The sequence below is a fragment of the Tamandua tetradactyla genome, chromosome 13 (assembly GCF_023851605.1).
Source record: "Tamandua tetradactyla isolate mTamTet1 chromosome 13, mTamTet1.pri, whole genome shotgun sequence".
Taxonomy (NCBI): domain Eukaryota; kingdom Metazoa; phylum Chordata; class Mammalia; order Pilosa; family Myrmecophagidae; genus Tamandua; species Tamandua tetradactyla.
The window spans coordinates 34881205-34902765 of record NC_135339.1 but is presented as its reverse complement, the minus strand read 5'-3'; the positions used below and the strand labels follow the sequence as shown (position 1 = coordinate 34902765).

The window sequence follows — 21561 nt, the reverse complement described above, 5'->3', positions numbered from 1 at the left end:
CTCATTCTCTTCTCTACTTTTGGGGTTCATATTACATGGTATGTTAGACCTTTCACCGTGTCCCACATGTCTCTTGTGCTTTTTTTTGTAAATATTTTCCTTTCTTACTCTTTCTGTACTTCAGTTTACCTATTTTCCATTGGCCAACCTCTCAGCTCAATGATCCTGTCTTCTTCTGTGCCCAATCTATTCCATTTTTAATTTCCGATATTATATTTTACAATTCTAGATTTCCATTTGATTCTTTTTTAGAGATCACAATTCTTTGAGAAGTTCCCCATGGTTAATTCTATTTTCTTGAACATATTCATCACATTTATTTTAAAGCTTGTCTACCAACACAGGTCACCTACTTTTTTTTCTTTCCTATTATATGTTTTCATCCTGCTTTTCACTAATACACTCCTAACTCAAAGCAGGAGCTGAATGTTGGTCATTTATATAAAAATTATATAGGCTCTAATTGACTTTTTCTTCCTCCTCAGAGGGATCAACCTTTCCTTTGCTAGGCAAGTGAAATTGGGACTGTCCTAAATCAATCAGGGATTGAGTTGAGTTGAGGCTGACTTTAAGCCTTAGTAAAACTCAGTTGGTCTCTGATTTGATCTTATTACAGTGTTTTCCTCCAGAGATTTCAACTGACTGGACTCCCTCATTTTGGTGAAATGGAATTTTTGCCTCTTTAGAGTCATGAAACAGTGTATAACTCTTTTCTAATTTTAAGAGGTTTTTGGCTTAATTTGCAAGTCCTAACAGTCTAATCTTTGTCTCCTCAGTGCTATAAGACCATGGGAAATGGTACTTTGTATTTCAGAAGTTTTCTGCTTAGCATTTCAATCTCTTACTCTCATCATTTTATAATTTGGCAAATTTCTTGAGAGGTTGTATGTTTGAGGTCCCTTAAGTCTTCAGTTACATCTCTACAACCTCACAAGACCATTAAAATCTCTGTTCGTTTCTCTGTCCTGCAGCAGTCTGGGAAGTTTTCAGGTTGACAGTCTCTTCGAATCTGTAAATTCCCTTGTGGAAAAAGTAGCTGCAGATTGTCAGCTCATCTCTGAAATTTTCTCTTCTAGCCCTTTTTTTCTTATTTGATTCAGCAGCTGCCTGATATCTTTAAAGATATTAATATCTATTTAATCTAGTTTCTCTATTTTCTATTGAAAGAAGCATTGGTCAGCCACAAATTATTCTATTCCACCCAGTACTAAATGTTCTTATGTTGCCTTTAGAATAAACAATTGATCACATTTACCTCTGGATGCTATTTCTTGGATCACCTCATCTCTGAGATGGGAACATCTCTCAATCCCTCCTCCAGTCCCAGTTCTCAGCTGAGGTCAAGTGTTTCAAACTTCATTTTATCAGATGGGAGACGACCTGAGAAAACTACTGTGAAGCTAAGACTTGATTTAAAATGAATTCAGAAACAGCCAAATACAAGAAATGACTTTTGGAAGAAGAACAGTTATTTGTATCCAAGGTAATGTTCGCCTAAGAAAAGAAAATAGAGTCTTTTCTCTAGGTATTCATTCTCTGAAAAATACATTTTCATCTGAAATATTCAGGAGTTTTCCTAATGCCGAATCCAAAGAAACAGTGTCTGATTTCTTAAAGGGAGAGCCAATTACTTACTCCCAATCTCCTAATGAGAAGAAAATAGGAAAATATTTCTATTTCTCCTAATGGGAGAAAATAGGAAAAATAATGGTTTCAGGATTTTTGAAAGGTCCAGAGATGTTAGGTTTCAACTTGCACATAAAAATATGCTTTTTCTATTCATATTGAAATCTTATGACAAGAAAAAGAGAGGGAGAGAGAATGAGAAAGGGAAGTTGAGCAGACATGCAATCATAGCATTATAGAGAGGATTATTACTGTAATTTAATGTGTTTCACCAAGCCAATTATAAAAGGCCTTGAAGGCAAGGTCCTTCTGGAAATCAGTAACCCAGAGAATTTCAGATGATTTGAGATCTATTAGATCTATTTTGTTCACATAAGAGACATTGGAAATAATGTTAAAATACGTATTCCTACTGAAGAAAATGGACATTGATAAGTGTACTTATTTTGTTTGCCAAGTGATCATTTATATTGTTTCTGAAAATTTACAACATTGGTCATCAGCTCCTTGAATCTACTTGAACTAAACAAACTATTCTTTCTCCTTATTTTGCGTCACTATAATGTTTGCTCATGCATTGTGCTAATGCTGATTATTACCATGCATCCTGTCTTAAGTGTTTCAAGTAGACTATTTTGGTACTTTGTACCCTAGTAGTCATTTTTTTTAAATACCAGTAATACTCCCAGTGTACAAAATATACAAGTCTTTCATAAATAGAACTGTTAAAAATATGAACAAAATGTCCATTCTCATTTCTTTTTAACGTCATGTTTGATTCAGTTAATTTCTTTCCTGCAGCCTTTACCTCTAAAGTGTTGGATAGAAAATGAGAAAAAGTGAAAATCAGCTCATCTTAATAAAAACTCTGTGCTACTTCCTGATATTCCTCAAATCTATTTAAAAAACTCAAGCTAGATGTGTTTCAACAACCACAGCTCAGGCTTTCTTGGTATATCTTTGCCTTTTAGATGGACAGGACATCAGAGATAATTTAGTTTCCTTCCTTTTTGTATCTGGGGAAATGGAAATATCAATTGGGTGATTTTCCAAAAATTACCTAGAGATTTCATTAGTGGAAGAGAAAGAACAATACCCTGAGTCTCTTAATTTGCTTAAACTTTAACCTCCTTGAAGATGAAGAAATAAATTTACTTTTCTTTAGACACTTACTTTCCACAATAGAATAGGTTCTGCACCTATATATCAAAAAATAAATGAACTGGAATCAGTGTGTATAGTGTGCTACCTTGTGAAAAGGGAAAGGAAGAATAAGATATTCTCTCTTGTAAAGGAAACAATGATAAGAGAAGCTAAAAGCTAATAAAAATGGTTACTTCTATGGGAAGGGAGAGAACAGGGTGGAGGGGACAGGGATGGAATTAAGACTTCTCTGAATCACCAAAGTTCTGGATTCCAAAATTTTGATTTTGGAATCACGTAAATTGTTTATATAACAAAAAAACAAAATAAACTTTAGAAAATCAACCCTTAAAAATTGAAAGCAATGACAGAAATGCACAAATAACTAGAAGGTTTAAAAAGAGAATTCAACAGTATATAACCAGGAGTGATTTTAAGTAGTTTTCCTCACTGTGGTAATATTTGAACATCACAATGAAAGAATCAACTCTGGCCATTATTTCCAAAGAGAGGAAAACCAATAGCAGATGTGTACATTCTACTTCAATACAGCTATTCCCAAAGCTAGTGTAACATATGTTACAATACCAATCTCAGGCCTTCTGCACTCTTAAAGATGGCTCTGATTTGGGCTCTACAGTCAGATTGTTTCAGTTTTAAACTCAGATGTACTACTTACTAGTTTTGTGAACTTGGGCAAGTTAATGAACTTCTCTGGACTTCCACTGGCACATGTATAAAGTGAACATAATAGTTACTACCTCACAGAGTTGCTGTGAAGATTTATACAAGCAATTGATGTAAAGAGCTAGCATATAGGGCTCAAATTTTACCAATTATTTAAAGAAATGCTGCTTCAACAAGAAAAGTAAGTGAAAATAAAAGTAATTAAATCTATTCATATCTAAGCAAATATAAAACATACCACATTGTATGTACAATAGAGTATATATAATATATGTGTATATTTTAAAAAGTAATGAATGAACACAGATACTCAGCAACTAGCTTAAGATATAGAACAGTTATAAGGGATTTTGAAGCCCTTGTGCCATGTGTCTTAAGGTGACAATTATCCTAAATTTAGTGTTACCTTTCTCTTGCTTTTTTAATGTATAGACTTATCATCTGTGTATGCAGCTCTGTGAATAGTTGCTTTAGTTTTGTTTGTTTTAGAAAGTTTTTAAAATGAGATTGTACTTCTTGTGAAGCTTATGTATATAGTGGAGAAACTTAACCTACCTGTAAGCATGCCTACAGGTTACTTCAGGAGGACCTCTTTTGTTGCTTAGATGTGGCTCCTCACTCTAAGCCCAACTCTACAAATGAAATCACTGCCTGTCCCCCTTGGTGGGATATGACTTCCAGAGGTGAAATTCTCCCTGGTGGTGTGGGAGTTGCCTCCCACGGATGAGCCTGACCCTGGCATTGTGGGATCAACAATGTCATCTTGACCAAAAGGGGGGAAAAGAAGTATAACAAAAAAGGTTTCAGTGGCTGAGAGAGTTCAAGCAGAGTTGAGAGACTACTCTGGAGGTCACTCTTACGCAAGCTTCAGTTAGACATTTCTACCTATCATAACGTGCCAAACCCTAATCAAAACCATTCCTGCCAATCTTACAGAACACCTATTTAAGATTCTATAAAGGTTTCATGCACTAGGATAACTTTCCAGAAACTACAACCTCCAGATAGGTCCTTAGACCAGCCAGCCTCTCCAGAACATCACCTATTCCATCCCCGTATCCCACATAATCGACAGCCCCTTGCAATGTGAAAAAGTTAGAATTGGTATAGCCCAAATACCTCTAAAGAGTGGAAGAAGGATCAAAGGGGATAGTGGAGTTATATAGAGAGAGTAGAGTTTAACAAATGAGTATGATTGCTGAATTATATTGATATTTCTTTTAGTCTCTGGTATCTTAGATCAGCTAGAAGTAAAAACCTAAAATTGTGGAATTGTAACCCACACCAAACTTTGAAATCTGTTCTACAACTAATTGTTGTGAAGTGTTTGAAATATTGCTTTTTTGTATATATGTTATTTTTCACAAAAAAGAAAAAAAAGTCCATTTTGATGATAAATGCACAGCTATATGATGGTATTGTGAACCATTTATTGATCACTTTGGATAATTACATGGTATGTGAATATATGATATATATCAATAAAAATAAATAATTAAAAACATCTAAAGAGAAGGTAGAGTTATAAAATAGAAGATAGGATTTAACAAGCGAGTATGACTCAATCATTATACTGATATTTCTTTTAGTCTTCAGTGTCTTAGAGCAGCCAGGAGGAAAAACCTAAAATTGTGGAATTGTAACCCATAACAAACTCTGAAATCTGTTCTATAGCTAATTGTTGTGCTGTGCTTTGAAATTTATTGCTCTTTTGTATATATGTTATTTTTCATAATAAAAAACTTTTAAAATGACATTGCACTGTGTGTATTCTTCTTTCACTTGCTTTTATCTTTTTTCCTCAATGTTTGTTTAGCTGTGATTCATCCTTATTAGCTGCAGTTAACTTAATTTCATTGTTATAAATAATTACATTGTTATTTATTATGTGAATACCTAAAATTATTTAAAAAAATAATTTTAAAAGAATACTGTTGGTGAATATTTGGATTGATTTCAGTTTTTGGTACTATTAGAAATGTTGATATGGACATTCTTATAACATTTTTCTTGGTGCAAATGTGTAAGAATTTCTCTAGTGCATATCCCTAGGAGTGGTTGAGATGCGCGTTCAACTTGGAAATTACAATTTGTTTTCTGAAGTGTTTGTACTAAACAACAGCAGTGTTTGTGAGTTGCTGTTATTCTACTCTTTTGTCAGAACTAGGTATTGTTAATCTAGCCATTTTGGTGAGTATGTATTGGCACCTCACTTTTGTTTAAATTTACATTCCATGATTATAAATTAGTTTGAGACTTTTCTTATATTTAGTGGCCATTCAGACTTCTTCTTTGGTAAGTTGCCAATTAAAAAAAATTATTGTTTCTTTTTCTTTTTAAAAAATTAACCTGTAGAAGTTCTTTATCTTTTCCCATATTCTGACTATTTTCCTTGATTTTTAATGTTGACATTGGATGAACAGGTCATAATTTTAATGTAGTCAAATGTATTAGCTACATTTATGTGTAATGTTTTTTATTTCCTATCATACCAAAATTTATGGCAATATTCTTATATATTAAATTATTTAATGTTTTATCATTGGATGTGATAATTGCTATAGATTTTTGACATGTTCTTTTTTCAAACTACAATGTTTGAAAAATGTTCTTTACTTCTTAACTTGTCGAGATTCTTTTTTCTTATTACATATATTACAAATTGTTATGCATTGTATGGGATTTTTTTTATTCTGTATCTAATGAAATATTTTTTGTTTTTTTATCTTTTCATCTCTTAATGTAGCAAATTATATAAACTTATTTTCCAACATTAAATCAATCTAAATTCTTGGAATAAAACCTACTTGGTCATTAGTTATTATTTTTATATGCATTCTGGATTTAAGTTGAGATCAATAGACCTGTAATTTTCCTTTATTGGGTTGATACTTCTTATTTGCATATTAAAGTTAGAGTAGGGACCTGAAATGAATTAACTACTCTCTGGAATAATTTGTGCAAGTTTGAAATTACCTTAAAATAAATATTTGTTGGGGGCGGGTCACAGTGACTAAGCAGACAGAGTTCTCGCCTGCCATGCCGGAGGCCTGGGTTCAGTTCCCTGTGCCTGCCCATGCAAAAAAAAAAAAATATATATATATATAATATAAATATAAATATATTTGTTGGAACTTTCATATAAAGTTTTTTTATTTGCATTTTTTTCTCTAATGACGCTTGCCAGAAATTTTTTATATATTTCAAAACATAAATAAACTCGTCTTTCATGTTTCTCTTAACTAATTTTTCCCTTTTTATTTACTTTCTTATTTTATTCTATTAGAAGTTTAAATAAAAAAAAATGGATATCTTCCTTTACCCTGTATTCTGATATACCTTAGTCCTCTCCAGATCGACTTCATTCATATCTCTACTCAATGTCTGATCACTTTTCCAACTTATTAAATAGTTCCTGTATGGTGTACTGCCAACTTTCACAGCTTCAGAGCTCTATTCTGAGTCTCAGGTGTCACATAAATACCTGAAGTTTCTGGGAATGACCATGTTATATATAAGCAGCTCTGTATCTCAGAATTTAGAATTAACAGTTACACTTCCTAGAATATATGTGACTGCTATAAGAGCTTATGATCTAGGACCCTTTATAATAGGCCCCAACCTGATAACCCATGCTCTCAACTTTAGTTCACCGAGTTTTTATATTATAGTTAGTTCATATGATTGAGGCATGATAATATTTGTCTTTTTGTTCCTGACATTTCATTCAACATGTAGTCCTTAAGGTTCATTCACCTAGTTGCATGTCTCACAACTTCATTCCTTCTTGTGGATGCTCAGTTGTCCGTTGTGTGTATACACCATAGTTCCCCCTTCCATTCCTTAGTCATTGTACACCCTTAGGCCACCTCCATCCATTGTGGATCAGGAATACTGCCATCAGAAACACCAGTGTGCAAATGTCCAATCCTGTCCTCACACTCAGTTCCTCCAGGTATATACTGAGCTACAGAGTTGCAGGATCATATGGCAACCCCATCCTAGCTTCCTGTGGAACCACCACGCTGCCCTCCAAGGGGCTGCGCCTCTCATTTCCTACAGACAGTGAATAGGTACATCTCTTTCTCTGCCTTTTATCTAGCACTTGTTTCTCTCTATCCATTTTCAAACAGTTTTATTCACACATCATACAATCCAACCTCAGTGTATAGACATGCAATTTTTATGTATGATTTAAAAATGTGCATTCTCTTTATATTGTCTGCTATGATATCATTGCTGCCAACATCAGGAGCATTCACAAATGAATCAGGATCATTCATTTATAAATAAATAAATGATACATGTATGAAATCAGCTTATTGATTTGGTTGTTCATTATATAATTTTTATCCTTGCTGACTTTATTTTGTCTCTATGAACCATCAACTACTAAGAAAAGTGTGTTAAAATCTCTTACTATCAGGATGTACTTTAATTTCCCCTAGTTGTTCTATCCATGCCCACTTTATGTGTTTTTTGACTATGTTTATCTCTATTAGTACCTTTGATCTTAAAATCAGTTTTGCCTGATGTTTATGTAGCTAGTTATAGCAGCTAATTTTGATTGTTATTTGCTTGGATCACTTTCTATTCTACTACTTTCGGTCTTCCTGACATATTATTGTATTATTTTCAGGTCTAACTTTCTTTGCCTTTTGATTTGAGAATTTAGACCATTTATAATAATTGTGAGGGTTTTTATATTTGGATTTCACCTAGCATGTTATTATGTACTTTCTCTTTGAACTGCTTTGAAAATTTTCCCTCATTTTGCCTTGTATTTTGGATTGATAGAGATTTTCTTTCCTGTTCTCATGTCACCTTGTATTTGTTTGGAGGTTAATACACTATTCCCATTCTTTAGTAAACTCAGTTTTTATTTGTCTGAGCTGTACTCATTCTCTCTTACTCATAAAAGATGGTTTTATTGTATACATAATACTAAGATGACAGTTATTTTCTCTTTGCGTTTTGAAGATATTATTTCATGTTCTCCTGGTTTTCATTATTGCTGTTGAGAAGTTATTTGACATTTTTATTATTCTTCCTTTGTAGATTATCTTTCTTTTCTTTTTGAATGTTTTAAAGATTTTTTTTGTTACAGTATTCTACAATTTTTCCATAATGGGCCTATTTCCTTGTATTTGCATTTTTAGTACTAACTGGAATTCTTGAATGTGAGGATTGGATTCGTTCAAACATTTTTGGGAAAATCTCTACCAATATTATTTTTAGTATTGACATTCTTTAGTTTTCTAAGGAGTCTTTTTTCTGGAAACTTGAGTAGACATAAGTGAGACTTGCTTACTCTATCCCCATTGTCTCAACTTCCCCTTCATATACTCCCTCTCCTTTTATCTGAGTTGCATTTTGGTAATTTTTTGGCACTGTCTTCCCCCTCAATCACAATTCCTTCAGCAATGTCTAATCTGCTATTTGATCCCTCTGTTGAGTTTAATTTCAATTCTCATCTTTTTAAATCTCTCAATATTCTATTTGCTTTTCTTTTTTTAGTATTCTTATCATTCTCTATAATTTCATGTTTATATCTTTCTAATATTTTCTGATTTTTTCCTTATATATTCTTTCACATTGTCTTTTTTCACTCAGCACCATTCATGCCCACCTTTTCTGTTATCCCCACAGAGAAGGGACTAGAAGTTTTCTAGATAACTATGTGGCAGAAAGAGAGAGACTAGAGAATTGTGTGAGGGATTTTTTTCTCTCTTAACTCAGAAATTACACACAATCTTCTCACATTTCATTGGTAGTACCACTTCCATGGCCTTACATAACTGCAAGGAGGCTGAGAAATATAGGAAAGCAAATGGAATACTTGGCAAGCTTTACTGTCTTTGGCAGCTTTCTGAGTTCCTGATCTGGACTGCAGATGTAATGTCTTAATTTTCTGCAGGCTGGCACGGAACTTGGAAACAAGTGACAGCCTTCCCTGACATTCTCTCTTTAGCCATTCTAATGGTTCTGTAAACACTTAATTCCTTAATTAGATTTCATAAGCACCTAATCCATTCTGGAGTTTTTTTTGTCTTTCTGATGGAACTGTGAGTGATAAAGCATTTTGTATTACATGTAGTCTGAAAACAAACTCTCAAAAGTAGAAATTTGGTCTAGTTAGGGTTAGACATGGAAAATTGATTAATATGGTAGCCCATGGCATACAGTGGCAAAATAGCCTATTTATTTATTTGTTCATTTAATTTTTATTGAAATGAAGTGTTTTTTGCGAGCAAGTGTTTGGGAGGTCAGATAGCTCTTGCAATTTATTTTTGTAGTAAGAATAATAATTAAAAGATTTGTGGGAAATTCTATCAGAATTAACAAGCTCAAGGTTTTAAAGTCTTGGATTAAGATATGGTTAAAGAATCATAATTATGGCTGTTCAAGAAGAATATATTATTTCTTCTGATTATGGTACTGATATACCTTAAAGCCACAGTAAAAACTTGAATTTGCAAGATGCTAAATTACAGTGTAAGTGTAGAGAACTTATGAAAATTAGAGCATTGACTGAGAGCCTGAGAACTGGAAAAGGGAAATTTGAGTGAGTATGGATGAATATAAATCCTTCAAATTCCAATGAGCCTTCCTTATTTTCTTTTGGAAGAGGCTAATTTCTCCTTGCTTGAAGATACGATTATGCTTTCACCTTAGGTACTCAATTCCAAATGGGATGCTGATTTTTCTTAAGACCTATCCCACACTCCTCTTGTTTCCAGATACATAAACAGAGTGAAATCCTAGCATGCTACAGGGAAACAACTACAAAGTCTAAACCATAGAGGAGAGCTTAAACATCAAAAGAATTGCATGATGTTGATGATTTATATTGGTGGAAACTTGGAAAATATTTGTAGGAATAGGGTATAAGTATGTTAGACCAGTTAAAAATAGGCCAAGTTTCCTCATGAGAAACAGAAATTCTGGCTTCATTGTGTTAGCTCAAGCTTTATCATTGAGGAGTGGCTTCAGCATTTTCTTAGTTGGTTGAAACTAGATTTAATGGTGACTTGCATTTTCAAAAAAGTTGAGTTGCTAGAATGACCATGGTATAATGTGGAGAAAGGTATCTAAAGTTTTAGAAGGAGAGGAATATTGGAGTAGATATATTCTTGTGTGTCCTTCTCTCCATCTTTCATTGTTACCTCTGAGATGGGCCCAATGGATACTCCCCAAACCAAGATTAACATGGTAAAAGGTGATTAAGTATCCTCAGAAACCTGTGTATTAGCTATCCTCTTCAATGCACGAATGAAGGTGGTATATGCCATCATTGAACAGGGCTCTTCAGTTTTAATAAGAATGTTGAGATCCTTAAGTGGTTGCAGTCAAGTGGCAGCCCCTAACTTCCAGAGACAAAGTAGGCATGGTAATGGTGATAACTCTGACATTATCAGGATGTTTTAAAACACAGACATCTTGGGTACCACCTGAATGATTATGATGTCCCTAGGACTTAAATATATAGGGAGCAATTTGTATTGATAGAAGAGACCTAAGTCATGGAGAATCTTGATCTCAACCCCAATTTCCACCCTGAGCCAGTTCACAGAAGCCTGGGAAAGGAGGAAAGTCTAGTCAACTTGATGAAGGATCCTACAACACTGATGCCATGATTTAACTAGCTACTGGTGGGATCCCCACATTGATATCTTCACCACTGGAGCAAGTGCTATTTTCATAGAAAGAGCTAAGAGGAAGAGTCCTTGGAATTGCTTCCCCCAAATAGTAATCCAAAATTAGTACTACATCCTTGAGGTAAATGTAAAAAAATGTAAAGTTTTACCTTGAGGTAAAATGTAAAGGTAAATGTAAACTCTTGAAAGCTGCAGGACCATTATCATCTATTTGTTCTTTCAGAAAACAAATGAATTAGTAAACTTAAGAAGATGTAATTATAATTATAGCTGTTATACTTGTGAACTCCTTGCTAGAATAACAGCTGAAACTCAGCTATTGATAAGGATAATGTTTTTATCCCTTCATTTCTGATTGGCAAAGAACTCCAGAAGCAATTTGCTTTTATCTGTCAGGGAGCACAGTATACCTTCAATGTCTCAGTACAGAATTATATCAACATTCTGATTTTCTGCAGTAATCTGGTCCACCGAGACCATGATTGTTTTTATCATTCTACAGGATAACATGCTAGTCCATTATATTGTTGACTCACTCTGATTGGACCAGGTGAGTAGGAAGTAACAAGTACTTCAGGTGCCTTGGTAAAATACATGCATGACATAGGTGGGATGAAAATTCAAAGGCATATAATCTTGGTCATTTTGGTGCAATTTGTAGGGGGTGTAGTGGCCTGGGAAATGTGATAACCCCTAAAATATGGAAAACAAATTGCTACATCTTGCATCCTTATCATTAGTAAAGAGGCACAACATTTGATGCACCTCTTTGGATTTTGAAGGCAACACATATGAGTGTGCTGGTGTGACCTAATTACCAGGTAATAACATGTAAATTTGTCATTTTTGATTGTGTCTAGAATAAGAGAGGCCCTGAAGCTGGTTCAGACTGTTGTGCAGGCTGCTCTGCCATTTGGGTCCTATGACATGGCCAATCTAATGATGCTCAGCATATCCATGGCAAGTAGAAATGCTGTTTTTGGAGCTTTGGAAAATCTCAGTAGAAGAATCATAGTGAAAATCCCTAGGATTTTGCAGAAAAGCCATGTCCTCTCCTGAAAATGTTCCTTTTATGAAATAGCTCCTAGCTTTCTACTGTGTCCTGGTAGGGACTGAACGCCTGAAATAGGGCACCAAGGAATCATGCAACCTGAGAAGCCTATCATGAATTAGTTTTATCTCATCTACCAAACCATAAAATTGGGTGTTCATAGAGCACTCTGAGATGTCAAGAAAGAGAAAACGTTATATATAGGATTGAAGTCAAACAGATCTTAAAGACTAAATTAAGTTGCATGAGCAGCTGGCCCAGACTCCCATGGTACCTGCTCTTGTATTGCAACATCTTTCTGAGCTCACATCTTGTCTTCTAGGGAGTCTTCTTTGACTGGTAGCCTGAGGAAGGAAATATTTGAGAACTCGCTTACAGATGGTTTCAAACAATATGTTGGCACCAGCTCAAAGGGGACTTATTGTAACAGTTAAATAATTTGTTGTGAGAAGTAATAATTTAACAGATACTCTACATAGGCTAGTCTATCTCAGCAATTTCCAAATTGTGTTCTGCAGGAGGTCACTATATATAATACTCAAAAATCTCTGGCCTGCTAAGTTTGAAAATTTTTTCATCTAATTTTTTTTACATATAAAAATTGCCAGAATTCTAAAGGAATTAATACATTTAGACATACTTTGAATTTCAACATTTTCCAAACTTACATGACCCTGAGACCCTTTCTTCACAGAACTTTGCGCAGGAGTAGTGGTTTGCAAAATCCACTTTAGAAATTATGATTCAAACTGATTCTGACTTTGGCAGAATATTAGTTTGAACAGACTGGCATGAAAGTGTTAAATTTTTATATTAACCCTGGCTAGAATGTAGGATGTGCTAGTCTAGATTATTCTAAATGACTAGAATTTTTGTTTATAAAGATATTTTAAGAGAAAATCCTTGCTCCAGAGAGAGGTGACACTACCCAAAAGGAGTGTTTACAGAAAATTTAATGGTGATTTTTCCATTTTATGATGAGGAGTTAGGATACAATGAAATTCATCCTTTGAATTTACAGATCAATTGATTTTAGGGAGAGAAATAATGATAATTATAGGCAGGATATTTGGTTCAATAATTATGCATTAGGTTATTCAGATCATTTATATCATTCTTCATTTCAAAAGTGAATATAAGTGGGTGGTCACGGTGGCTCACTGGCAGAGTTGTCACCTGCCATGCCGGAGACCTGGGTTTGATTCCTAGTGCCTGCCCATGCGAAAAAAAAAAAGAAAAAGAAAAGTGAAAATAAAAAAAGTGAATGTAAGGGCAGTGTGATGGTGGCTCAGTGGCAGAATTCTGGCCTGATTCCTGGTGCCTGCCCATGCGAAAAAATAAAATAAAACATGAGAAAAGTGAATGTACCTGGTTTTTCACAATGCATTGAAGTTTATGGAATTTGAAGTATATTATACTTTCTTTGGAGGCACTGATCGGAGAAAAAATTGTAAACAAGATAGAGGGCATGAAGTTAGGATAAAGAAAAAAAAACTAGGTCTTATTACAAATGGTTTTGTCTTTAATAAGCTTTTATAATAAACTATATCAAACATTATTTGTGAAAAGAATAAAAAATGTTAGAACAGTCTAAATTTATGAGAATGCTATTGATTTGAGAAGCCCATGAGTAAATCTTTATGTTCAATGAAGCTTGTTTAATTTTGATCCTATTACTTACTCTTGCTACCAAATTAAACATTACTGTTGTTTTTATTCTGTTTGTAGGGGATATAGGTAGAGAGGTGATAACGGAGTGTTTTCCTTTTTTTTTGAAGCACCATATCTAGCTCTAATGCAGCTATTATATGATATTACAGAGCAGCACTTCTCAACCTCGGTTCCAAGAGAGAACCAAACCATAATGCTGGCAGGAATCCTTTTTACATAATATATTGAGATCTCTTTTCTGTATCCAAAATGGTAGTGTTTCAGTTTTTTAACACTAAAAGCTTCCTTTATTTATTTAATTTATTTTAAACAGTAAAAGCTTTACTTATTACACCAAAATAAATTCCAGATAGGTAACTGTTCTCACTGTTAAAAATTCCATATATTAAAAGAAAAAAAGAACAATTTTCTATAATCTTGGAGTGGGGATGCCTTTTCTAAATAAGATACAAAACCTAGAAGCCATAAAGAAAAGACCGATAAATTTTATTACATAACATGAATACTTCTGTACAGGAACTATGTCTATATATAGACAGCTATTTGCCCACAATGTAAGCAAAATAAAACACAAATGACAAAGTAGACAAATATTTGAACTACTTAGACTAGGCAAGGACTGATCTCTTTAACATGCAAAAACTCATAATTCAATAAGAAAAGAAGATAGATAAACTAAGAGAAATTTTGCATGGGAACAGTCAGTTTATTGAGTACTAAATACAATGCTCAATAAATATTTGAGAAGTATAAGCAGGCAGGCTCCAGCCAAAGGCCTTTACACTTGCTATTCCCACTGCATCAGTTGCTCTTCTCTAGGATATTTTCATGTCTCACTGCCTTACCTGTCAAGACTTTGCTTCTTATGAGGCCTTCCCTACTTAAAATGGCATCTCCAAATGCCAGCATTCCCTACTTTCTTTCACTGCTTTATTTTTCTGCATAGAACTTATCACCACCAGATACAATATATATTGTACTTACTGTGATGGTTAATTTTATGTGCCAACTTGGCCAAGTTATGGCGTTCAGTTGTTCGGCTAAACACTGGTCTAGTTGTTACTGCGGAGGTATTTCATAGATGCAATGAGCATCTATAATCAATTAGCAACTACAAGTAAAGAAGATTACCCTTGTCTGTGGGCCCCATCCAATCAACTGAGAACTGAGAGTTCCAGGGATCAGAAAGAATTCTGCCTTTTTCAAGACTACACCCTCCACTCCTTCCTGCATTTCCAGCTTAAGAAATTCAGATGCAAAACTTCAGTAGTACTCTTACTGGAATTTCCAGCAAAGATCTGGAAATTCCAGTACTACAGAGTTTGATCTTGCCAGAAGATCTTGCCTTAGAATGATGTGAGCCAATTCCTTATAACTGCCCTCCCTCCCTCCCTCTCTCTCTCTCTCTCTTTCTCTCTCTCACACACACACACACACACACACACACACACACACACACACACAGCTGTTGGTTCTGTTTCTCTGGAAAATCCTTACTTACTGTTCATTAGTCCCAATAGAAGGCAAGGTCCATTAGGGCAGGAATTTTTTTTGTCAGTTTTGATTACTGCTATATTCCTGACACAGACTACTTTCTGGCACACAGCAGCAGGTCAAGAAATATTTGTTGAATGAATGCACGAATAAAAAGATTCTTAAGCTCTGGCATAATTAAAGAATTGTAAGTCCAAACAACTATGTTACAACAGGTATCCACTGACTCTATAATGGTAACTTGTCAACAGTCATTTATTTATGAATCCTTCCCTATATGCCAAATCCTATACATTTATTCTTGTAATTCCAGCACCTAACTCTCCAGCTTGGCTGCCAATCTTGACTATATAGTTCATTTCTCTGTGACGGTGTCACTAAGGTTCTATTCCTCGACTCTTCCTTCCCCCGTTCAGGTGTTCTGATGCCAGCTCATCCGGATGACTGAAACAATTTATTATGGTTCCCCCATCTCCAGCCTTGTCCCAGTGCTGCATCATCTGCCTGAAACATAACTCTGTGCCTGCCACTCTCCTGTTCAGAAGCCTCTGTGGTCTATTCCTCACCATAGCTGTTTAATTTCTTCATGATCTGGTCAAAACTCTCCAGTCCCCCCTCCTATGATGCACAGCCCAAGTTTCAGTACCCTGAACATAACCAGAATCGCCCTCCTTTGCAGTTCTGCTTATGGTGTTTTCATGATGTGCAATAACTTTTGGCAATCACTCTATTCCCTCCATATCTACTATCGAGGGATTATGTAGTTTCTAAGTCCCAGTTCAGATCTTACTTTCCCCATGGGAAGTTTACTGATTTCTCCCAGTGAGAAACAATATTCCCCCATGTGCTCCTGTAACATTTCATAATTTCTTTTTATAGCCTGCCTTCCTAATTTGTATATTTCAATTACTTGGCTTGCGCCATGGCTGGTTTCAAGCTCCCAAAGTGCAGTCACTGAACAGGGAGTTGGGAAGAAAGGTGCGCCATCAGATCTTTTGGGCTGGCAGGAACTGGAGCCAGCACCCCATTGCATGCTCCACCCCCCTGCACAATTGGCTTCTGTCTCCCACCAGACATGCCTGTCTGTGTCAACTCTTGCCATGCACCTGTTTGCGTTCTCCCAGGAAGCTTCCCAGCCTCCAGGTAAACCACTAGATGCAGAGTGGCAGCTGGGGGTGGTTGTCATTGTTGCCTGCTCGGCCTGTCTAACGGTGTATGTCCCAATCTCAGCCTTGGCCCAGGGAAGATGTCCTGTTTCACATTTTGTTGGGCTCACTAAGTACTGACAGCTGTTTGACGTCTAACTTTCAGGAATCAGTATAAGCACATTTTCTATTTAAAGGGATCCTTACAGTAAACTTCCTCAGGAATTGCTGATTGCTTTTTTATACCCCCTTTATTCCATGCTTAATTGGTCAAGTATTCCCAACACCAAGCAGGACTACATTTAGATCTTTTGAATAAACTAGAAGGGGACACATTTATTCGACCGTGGTAATAGGTTTGGATCAACTTATCACTCCTAAACTCTGTGTGTGTGTGTGTGTGTGTGTGTGTGTGTGGTGGGGGTGAGTGATGATGTGTGAGGAGTGGAATTACATGAATACCCATATCTTAGTTTTCTTCAGTTCACCTTATTGGGGGCATAGTACTATCAAACGTGCCTGTTAGTCTTCTAACTTCTCAGAAAGTTTCCACAATTGGCTTATAACATTAGGGATCTGGTTGAGAAATGAGCGTCCTGGCTATTGATGGGGATGGGTTTACCATCTCCCTTTTGTCCATCAGAAACTAAGACAGACTGAAGTTAACTGTTTTGCCTGCATTAGGAGTTAAAAAACAGTGAAAAGTTAAAATTCTGGTGTTCCTGCACTAGCATTACTCACTGAAGATGCCAGTTCAGCTTCAGTCTCAGCCCTAGTGGCTCAGAATGCGGGTATGACGCTGAGGTTACTGTGAGTGTGGGCCAATCCCCACACTCAACTTCTAGAGCCAATCCCCAATCCTCAATGAGCAGGCATAGTCACCGAGCAGACTTTCCTGAAGAGCACTGATGTTTTTGCATTTATATTTCTTTGGTAATGACAGAAATATTCATTGTAGAAAACTCAGAAAATAGAGATAAGCATTACACTTCCCCAAATCCCAGAAATACAGTTAACATAGATATGATAAAATTAGAATGATATGGTTCCAGTCCTATCATGTGCCTAGTTCATGAGTCTTGTCAATATTTTTAATGAAAGTATGCTATTCTGTCATGAGAATGTACTATAATTTATTTAACTCTTACTTTTCAACATAATCATGATTCTAGTGCAATAATAACAATTTGAAGAACATCCTTATACCTAATTCTCATCTACATCTCTGATTATTTGATTAGGAGGGAATTATGGCTGCAAAAGTGTTAGAGCCACAAGTAAAGACATTTTTAAGGTTCTTGTTTATAGACCTGAAATTGATTTTCAGAAAAAAAATATACCAGGTTGAAGGTAAAAGAAATAAAAGCTCTCTTCATATTAAGGTGAAATAAATGTGGAAGCCCTCTTCATTTTAAGCTTAATAATATAGTAGAAATTGAATGTAATGGACCTTTCTGAGGTTTTTAATTTAAACTTTTCTGCCATAAAGCGGAAAACCCTGGAGAAAACAGGAAATGTTATTTTGGTGACAACTTGGTAGAGAACCACCCCTCATCCATCACCAAAGCACAAGCAGACAAAATAGGAAAGGAGAAGAGAAAGGCAATGTTTCTGGGTCTATGCTAAAAAGCTCACCTAATCTGGACAGCTTGTTGAGTGGAATTTCTTTGGCTATTTTTCTTTATGTTGTAATACAGAGGATGAGTATCTGACAAGCCAGGTGTGGCCTCACTCCTGAATGAGTGGTTGTCACATCAGTCTTCTAAGGAGGGGGCAATAAGGATTAAGAGTCTAACCCTATCATTTTGCTGTTGTTTTTATTTGTCTTGTAGGGTGTAATTATAGTGTTTCCCTTTTAAATGGCTCTTAATATGTTTGGTCAGAGCGGAAACCAGAGCAAGTGGTAAAAGTCAAATGCTTCACCATCTGTCTCTATCAAGTGTGTCTGGTTGCAGCCTCAGCAGCCCTGCCTGGGGTAACCTACCTTCATTTCACAAATAGGTCAAATCTATTGATTTTGGCCAAGAGCCCTAGGTTTGCAAAAACACATGGCCTTTCTCTCCACCCCACCTGTATTTTTTTTCTACCACTTATGAAATTATTATCAAAGTATTAATATTCATAGTAAAATCAGTACTTGTCTTGACTTTCCTGCCTGAATTTTCTAAGCAGAAGCAAAGATATGTATATATACACTTAACAACTAACAAAACACATAGGGTCATCCTATACATGGACTCTCTTCTTATTTCACTTAACTACATATCCAGAACACCTTCATATCAATGAGTAAAGCTCTTTCTTCTTTCCTTTCTGAAAAAGGGCAACGTAATCTGTGTATACTTTAAAATGCATTTTTAGAACCAGCCCCCTACTGGCTATCTCCTGTTTTTGATGGTTCCCATTAATGTTAAAATTGGGCAAGTACCTTTATGCTGAATCTCTAGGTCAAAGAGTATTGCAACAAAATAATCTTTCAATAAGATAAAAGCAAACAGAGAATCAATTTCTGAAAAAGAAGGTGTAATATTTTAAGGAGAATTTCATACAAGGAACTATCTGATAAATTTTCCATTCTTAGGAAGGCCTAAGTAGCATTTCTCTTTATTTGCTTGCTGCTTTTTAAACAGAGAGTTCCAGTAATGATACAGAGATTCAAGAATGACGGTTTGAAAAGGGTTGATGTAGAGGAAAGAGTGGGAGACAATCATGTTACAATTGGTCGTGAATATACAATGTAATCCTAGGCAAATAATTTCATGGGATTTCAGCTTTTCTATCTGTAAAAAGAAAGTGCTAGAAGTTATTTAAACTATCTTTTAGTCTGGTTTTCTGTGCTCTGCCACTCAGGACTTGTAGTGGCATTGTTGATGAGCTGGCTAAACCTGGAAGGCATGACTTTGTGAAAATGGGGCTGTTGGCAGGGAGTCCAGTCTTTGGGTTTAAGGGGCAATATCAGATATTTAGGGAGGACATTTTTCATGTTTCCCATATTGTTTCTGTCATTCTAGCCCCAGACATTTGCTCATCTGCTGCAGGAAGAATTTGGACCAATATTCTACTTGATCCAAATATCAGAATCTTCATAGTAAGAAGTGATTTTAGGGATGACAGAATGTCAGTGTTTGAGTGACTTTGATCTTTTCCATCTTGGAGGCTGATTTCCAGAAAGTACTTCTTTGAAATGGACACCTCGGTATTTACAAACCTAGCACAGATCGATCACTGATATTTTCTGAATTCTGACTCTAAATCCTTCACTTAAACAAACAATTAATATTTAAAGATTCCTTAAAATACTACTATCTTTTTAGACCACTGTGAGTAAACAGTGCATCCATATTTTCAATTTAACCCAATGCCAGGTATAAGGAAAAGGCTTGATAAACAATAGCAACTGGTATTATAATGACAGAATAGCAATTTTACAAATTTAAGTGAAGATAATATTCAGGGCTTAGAAGATTTTCAAATATGTCAATAAGATTGAAGAGAATTGGAATAGAAAATATAACTACTTTATCTCAAATAAAATATAAAAAAGTTCAGTGACTAGAATATTTTCGTCTAAATTCTAAAATTTATATTGAGTTTTCTCCCAGTAAACTCGAAACCAAGCATTCCTTCCTACTCCTCATTCATCATGAGGTTTAGCAAATGTAAGGATCTGTTCAGTAAAACCGTTCCACACTTTGGGTTTCACCTAAAAGCCCAGATTACAAGGGAAATCAAACCAAAAGGAAGTACAAGTTCACCCTTAATTATGAAATGTTCCTTTTAGGACCCTACTGCTTGATATTTCTAAGTTCAACTTAGATTTTTTTTTGAGAAGGGATGAAAACTGAGGGTGAAGGAAAAGGCTAGGATAACTCAAAAAGAACCAATGACTTTCAAAGTTTTAAGAGATTTTAGTGGTCCCCATAATTTAGGTTTCTGAGATGAATTTCCTCAGACAGTAGACATATGACTCACAGACTCTAGCTGTCAAGGCAGGCTAAGTCATTGAAAGCCAGCTGAATCACCCAGCCTTCAGCTCTGTTTTATAAGAATTGGGACTGACTGCTTATTCTGTCTCTCTGATTGTGAATATTAAGCATTTAAATATATGGAGAATAAGATATCCTTCTTAAGAGAAGCCGAACAAATTGCTCATGCACAGATGGGCTAGGTTAGTGAAAACAGATTAATAATTGCTTTTAGTTCCTGATGATGAAGAAAACTGCTCTGAACACGTACCTTGCTGGATTCCTTACTCCTCAGATAAACCTCATCCTTGATGAGGATCCAGATTAGGACTAAAGAAGAATCATGGCCTGATGCCACATACAAAGTATAAGCAGAGGGTTTTTTTTTTTTAAAGAGATGTTTCTCAATGTGGGAATAATGAAAGAAGTCAGTTAACATTTTTATTGGAAATAGTGAGGAAGTCTAAGGCATTTGCCTGCATTCAGGTGTCCTGTGATATGTTCCTATAGTTTTTCTCTTTCTTTTTTCTTTTAGGGGGATAGAGATGTAGTGGAGGCAGTTTGGCATAAGGGAAAGAATCCAGGTCAAGGAATTGAGGATTATTAGTGAACCATGTGGCATTAATGAACAATCAGGCCTTTCTAAGCCTCAATTTCTTCACCAAATAAATAAAAGGGTTGTATTATATTGGTGTTTCCCAAACTTGCTTGAGCATAAGGATCACCAGTGGGCACTTATTAAAAATGCAAATACACCTCACCTCACCCAAGCCTGCTCAATCAGAATCTGCGCGGTGAGGCCTGAGAATTGACATTTTAACCAGCACTTTGGGTGAGTCTTATGTTAAGACATGTTTAGGAAACACTGGATTAGATGATCAGTAAGATATCTTTCAGCTCTAAGATTGCTCAATGATCCTTCAAAACAGCAAGTCTTTTTTTTTGTTTCTTCCCAAATTGGTGAGGTAAGAACCAAATGGAAAACAAATCAAGTTAAACTATGGGTGGAGAGATATTGGTGGGTTTGGCATGTGACTAAATGAGAATGCATATGAAGATTATTCTGGGACATAACTAACCTCAGATATTCCAATGGTTGCATGTTGTCTCTGCTCTCCATT

General features: G+C 35.5%; 1 protein-coding gene across 1 annotated transcript in view; it reads right to left on the bottom strand.

Moving 5' to 3' along the window:
* LOC143653854 (uncharacterized) overlaps positions 1-21561 on the bottom strand; it is a 130704-nt gene that overhangs the window by 18592 nt on the left and 90551 nt on the right. Inside the window, exons 4-5 of the mRNA XM_077125200.1 lie at positions 13534-13597; positions 12440-12509 (exon numbers count right to left, since the gene is read on the bottom strand). Of these exons, the coding sequence (XP_076981315.1) occupies positions 12440-12509; positions 13534-13597 (134 nt within the window). The remainder of the gene's footprint in view (positions 1-12439; positions 12510-13533; positions 13598-21561) is intronic.